The sequence below is a fragment of the Cryptotermes secundus genome, unplaced genomic scaffold (genome assembly GCF_002891405.2).
Source record: "Cryptotermes secundus unplaced genomic scaffold, Csec_1.0 scaffold465, whole genome shotgun sequence".
NCBI lineage: Eukaryota > Metazoa > Arthropoda > Insecta > Blattodea > Kalotermitidae > Cryptotermes > Cryptotermes secundus.
Window position 1 is genome coordinate 1756524 of NW_019738964.1, and position 6022 is coordinate 1762545.

At 41.4% G+C, this 6022-nt stretch overlaps 1 protein-coding gene across 1 annotated transcript in view; it reads left to right on the top strand.

Moving 5' to 3' along the window:
* The first annotated feature begins 5057 nt into the window (after window positions 1-5057).
* LOC117282862 overlaps window positions 5058-6022 on the top strand; it is a 3168-nt gene continuing 2203 nt past the window's right edge. Inside the window, exon 1 of the mRNA XM_033754265.1 lies at window positions 5058-5076. Within this exon, the coding sequence (XP_033610156.1) occupies window positions 5071-5076 (6 nt within the window). The 5' untranslated portion in view covers window positions 5058-5070. The remainder of the gene's footprint in view (window positions 5077-6022) is intronic.

Genomic DNA, 6022 nt, shown 5'->3' on the forward strand with positions numbered 1-6022 from the left:
CCGAGCGGGCGAAGACAGTGCATGCCTTAGACCGCTCGGCTACCGTGACCGGCTAATACATAGGCAAGGCAACACGCGACTATATATATATAATTATCCTAATTGTTGACTCATGAAAACCCGACTTTCAGTTCTTAAATTTTCCAACAATCCAAAACCACAGACTGTCCCCTCGGTCTGCAGAGTATCCGATTACCATCCTTCGGAATGCAAGATAACTAATGACTAGCCAACTCCATAGAACAGAACCCTTCTTGAGAAGCTAACAGTCGCTCACCTAATAACGAAGTTTCTCCCTAATATGAAGCCAATGACCTCTGTCAAGTGTCACACGAATCTAGTCCACACGTTCATATCCTGCTTAAATTATTTAGCATAAGTATTGTGACATGACGCCTGAAAGATGCAATAGTGGTGACAGAGTCAATGGCCCATTGCTAGACAACGGCTCGGTAATCATGTTTCCACAGCAATGAATACGTCTGAAGAAGCAATACATTGCATAGAGAGACATCGATTCCTAGATAACGCATACAGAAACGTTTTCGTTACAGCGCATAGTTAAAGGCTATTTACACTGCAACGAATGGGTCAAAACACTGTCACGGCTAGGAACGCGAAAACTACGTACGGTTAGGCCAGAACCTACGTCAGTAAGGGGACTGACTAACAGAAGACAGAACACAGAAGAGGAGAGAACAAAGGAAACGCCAGGAGAAGAAGTTGGAAATCAGAAGTGAATTATTTAATTTATGTCGTGTCATCATTGCTCGTAGTTACGAAGTGTTGCGGTTACAGTAAGATTTTGTTACAACTAATTTTACTAATTCGTAGTTCCGCCTCGTGAATATACAACAAATCGATTCATCGAATCTGGAACCCATTAAGTACTTATCGCTTTACCAGGACACTTGACAGTATTAATGATATCCTGCCATCTCGGCCCTAGCTTCCGAAGAGCTCTTCTTCATTCAGGTTTTCCAACCAAAATACTGTATGCGTATATCTCATTTCTCCCATGCGTGCTACATTTCTTGTTTATCTCATTCTCCTTGATTTGATTATTCTAATAATATCTGGGTCGACCACAGTGGCCGTGCGGTCTAAGGCATGAACTGTATTCACTAGTTCGAACGCTGGAATCGTGGGTCCGAATCCCACTCAAAAATGGATGTCTGTGTGCGTTTATTCTGTTTGTGTTGTCCTGTGTGTAGGTAGCGGCTTTGCTACGGGCTGATCACTCATACAAGGGGTCCTGTGTAAAAAGAATTACTAAACTGAAGAAGAGGTCTGGGCCCAACAAAGGGCTGTAGAGCCTCTGATGAATAAATGGATAATGTCTGGTGCATAGTATAAATCATGAAGCTCCTTGTTAAGTTCTTCTTTGCTTCCTCCCCCTTAGATCCAAATATCGCATCTCCATCCCTTTCTAAAACGCCCTCAATATATTTGTATGTTATTCACTTCTGTGAAAGACCAAGTTTCACACTCATATAAATAGCAGGTAAAATTATATATTTGTGTGTTCTATAATTTCATCTTTATATTTCTAGATAAGAGGAAGGATGATAGAAGATTATGCCCTGAATAATTCACCGAAATTATTCTTAATTTCTTCATGAATCCAATTAATCGATTATAAGTAAAAGTAAAGCTATATCTGTAAGAAGCCGTGGCGGTACATATCCTTCTGAGAGGTCGAGGCTCCCATATTTTCTAGGCAAACGGCTCACAGATTGCGGTGAGGTCAGCCTTACGCGCCAGCCGCCATTTTGCACCTTTTGTTAGAGGCTCAGTCGACCCCAGGGCCATTGTGCGGACGGAAGGATTAGGTGAATTGAAAAATCCAATGACCTCATCGGGACATGATCACCGCGACCTTCCGGCTTGTAACATAGTGCCTCAACCAACTACGCTACCGCGTGCACGAAATTAGTCGATTGTAATGAAATAAATAACATGCATCATTTTCTTCACCATCATTAACCAGATGTCTTAGGTTATTCTGCCTGTTCCGGCTCCAGAAATAACATTGACCCTCCCAACGCATTATAGAGCTTTCTTGTGTTTCGACTACTTGTCGGTTTGTGGATTAAAATTTACCTGGTGCTCGGTCGAGATCTCCAGATAGAGTGATGTAGGATTATATTTTAAAATATGTAAAAGAAGTCGGGACAACAATCTTAAGCCTGATTGGTGGAAGTAATGAACTTCTCTGCAGCCAGCATCGATCCAACTTCAGTCATAAGAGTCCCTCAGAAAGCGGGGAGCGGCTGACCAGATCCTCTTATTATGTCAGCCCCCTGGAAATAACGTGATTGTTCCGAGGTATCGCCAGTTGCGAGCTCCCCAGGTTACCAGAGGTGCGTTTAACGGCATGATGAGAGATCCCCTTTTCATGGTAAGACTTACAAGATAAGTTCAGACGATGTATTTTTTTTCTCCTGAGATATGCCTCTTGATTTCAATAGTGATATTTGACTTTAAAACCATTTTTATGACAAAAGTGGTAAGGCAAGTTGACTTCAGGGCTGCCACCAAATAAAAGATCTCATCTTGTCCTTTCCAACACAAGTTATATGGAGGTCAATAGAAGTTGAGTGGCCTAAAGAGAACTTTTACAGTTAACTGAAAAATACTGACATTATCAGTAGCTACGGCGAGGTATAATCTGCCAGAATGAACCAACTCGAGAAACGGCGAATGGATTTTCAATAAACCTTGTATTGAGAGGGGTACAATTTATGATGTATTTCAGTTAAGCTTAAAATTAAGGAAAAATAACGGAAATTTAACAATAAAATCTCTTGGAGCTTCTGGGCATATCTTAACTGTAAGGTGTGTATCGGGCAGAAAAAACGTTTCGAACAAAACCATAGACAAAAACGAAACATGCATTTTATGCACAGGACACTCTTTTTCGACAAGTCTTATGGTATTCGAAGTAACTCAACAAAAGTTGAAGTGAAGAATACCGTCTTCTGGGATGTGGTGTAGATATTTTGTTAACCGACGTTTCGGAGGAACGTATCGCCTCCATTTTTAGGGTATGATATATCCGCGAGCGATGAATGAGCGTGAATGTCACACCCCTGAAGACGGCATTCTTCATAGTCACGGCCGTGAAAACTTAAACTCTTACAAAAATTGAAGTGGTTTATTATTTTTAATAAATTCAGAGTTAGAAAAATATCATCCTCTTAGTGAATTGTCTTCCATGTTCATGTATTCGAACCCACAGTGTTCATAATCCTTATAACGCTGATTTATTTGCGTGAAGAACCAATACGTGGCAGTGTCCTTATTGAAAAGCTAATAGTGGCTGAAATATTCCAGAAATTCTCTTGCTTTCATGAAACCCGCCCCTGATCTCTACTTTCATCGAACTAAATCTAGTTCACACCCTCATATTCTGTTTCTTCCAGACCAATTTTAATATTCATCTTTTATATTCCCTTGATATTGTAATTATCTCTTGCATTTAGGTTTCGTGACTAACATCTGTTCTACATGTCCCGTCTATTTCACGGTCCTTGATTTGGCCATTCATCAAAGATAAAAAATTACGATGACCCTCCTTCTGAAATCGTCTCCATCCTCCTGTTATTTCTCCTGTGTTAGGTTCAAAATATTTTTAAATATCTTCAATTTGATGATAACTGTCTTCTGGAGCCGTGTAGCCGTGTACTCTGCTAGATCTTTATCGACTTCTCGGATGAAAGAAGGCGAACAGCTGCCTGGATGCATGTCCTCACATCCCAGATTATGGTAATATTCATAGTGATCGTCATGGGAACTTCAAATTCTGTATCCTAAATCTGTGTTCTTCTCGTAGACTGACGGACCAAGTTTCACACCCCTGCAAAGTAATACATAGATATAGACACTTTTTGTATTTTAATCTATACGTTTATATTTCGAAAAAGGGAACATTAAAGTTTCTGAATTTTAATGGCAGCAAACATTCTCTTGCTTCACTCCGCTCTTAATTTTTGTGAGAAGTAACTTCGGTCAGCACGAATACATATGAATGGATTACCGTCTTCTGGGACACGAAGCTGTGTGTTTTGGCAGAAAGCCATCAACGTTTAAGAGGAACCTGTTATCTCCATCTTCAGAGCAGATGTCTGAGAATTTCCTCCGAAACGGTGGTGCACATTTACCATATTGCACGGAGTCACATCATATGAAACCGTGATCTGGACTTTCTTACTTACTTACTCATGGAGCTGAGCCTTTCTGGAGGAGCCGCTAATTCTGCAGGTACTCAAGAATTTCCCAGCATTTTATGGAACCCGGAGGTTCATCACCGTGTTCACAAGAGCCCTCCACTGGTCCCTATCCTGAGCCAGATCCATCCAATCCGTACCATCCCATCCTATCTCTCTAAGATCCATTTTAATATTGTCCACCCACCTACGCCTTGGTCTTGCCTGTGGTCTCTTTCCTTCTGGCTTTCCCACCAATATCCTATACGCATCCGTCTCCCCCATTCGTGCTACATGACCTGCCCACCCCATCCTCCTTGACTTGATGATTCTAATTATACNTTCGATCTGTTATCGTTGTTCCCAAATATCTGAACTGTGCCACATTTTCAAAACATCTGTTTCCTATCTTTATGTCATGATTTTGCCCTGCATTTTGGCGACGAGACTTTCTCTGCGGTTAAAACCAGTAATCTCGGATATGGGCACAAGACTAGGATTCATATGTTGTAAACTTATTTTAATTATTTTTCAAGAATGCCTTAAATGTATATTGTATTGAAACTGTCCATGAGTTATTGAATGATAGGCCACTAATTTTCAGAAACACTGCAGCCAACGTAAGACAAACTATATGGAAACGTAAGGCTTTATCCGGGAAGTCGAAACATTGGTAGCAAGGTCACTGCGTAAGGCTACAGTCGACAGATCAAAGTGGTGTTTTTGATAAAGGGCGTGGTTCAGATCCGCGTGGTTCCAATTCTGTCTCACATGTGTATGCTAGTGTCTATATAAGGTCAGGGCTCCGCTCTGCATCCCACAGTATTTCTCTAGATTGCAAGGGAAGAAGGGAAACTCCAATATGAAGGTAAGATTGTGGCCAGTGACACTCAACATAAGATTGGTTATCGTAAATGTAGCCCTGTATTTGCCGTCAAATTTCTTTTTGTCTACTTTACTAAACACTAAAAGTTGAGATATGCAGAACAATTTTTTGCCTGATGTTACGTATGAAAAAAAACTCCGTGATTTTAGTCCGCAAGCGAACTATACCGACCGAGCGACCGCCGCTTGTCGGCGACGTTAGTGCCAACTTAAGCGGATAGAGCGTGTCGCGTTGTCAGCGCAAAGGATCCCCACGGCCATTATACTCGGTTTTCTAGACCGGAGCCGCTGTTTCCTTGAAATAGCTCCTCAATTATCCTCACGAGGCTGAGTAGACCCCCGTTCCAGACTCACTACTTCTCAGAAAAAATCTGGTAGCGCCGTGAATTGAACCCGGGACCTCTATATCTGTAGCCACGAACTCTGACAACTAGACCACACAGGCGGCCTCTGTTACGTATGGCTGTGAAGAATTATCTTGTCTTGAGACCAGAACACTTAAGGTTGGAAGTGCAAAGTACTCAAACCAAAATCTGGAATCGCACATTCTAATTCCACCCAAGGATTTTTTGTGAGCCTTCATTACAGCAGCTTATCACCCTTCTGACTATCATAATCCCCCTTTCAAATCAGAGTATTAATCACAATCACAATTAACCAGTCACTGTGGCCGCGCCGTCTAAGGCATGAAATATCTTCGCCCACTCAAACACTGTGATGGTGGATTCGAAACCCACTCGAAGCATGGATGTCTGACTGCATTTATTCTATGTCTGTGTAGGTAGCAGTTTTATGACGGACTAATCCCCCGTCTAGGGAGTCCCATTGACTCTCTATAGGATGAAGAAACTGAAGTGAAACAGCGTTTCACAGATTCCTTATGCTCCGGAGGGAGTAATATGAATTAAATAATAATAATAATAATAATA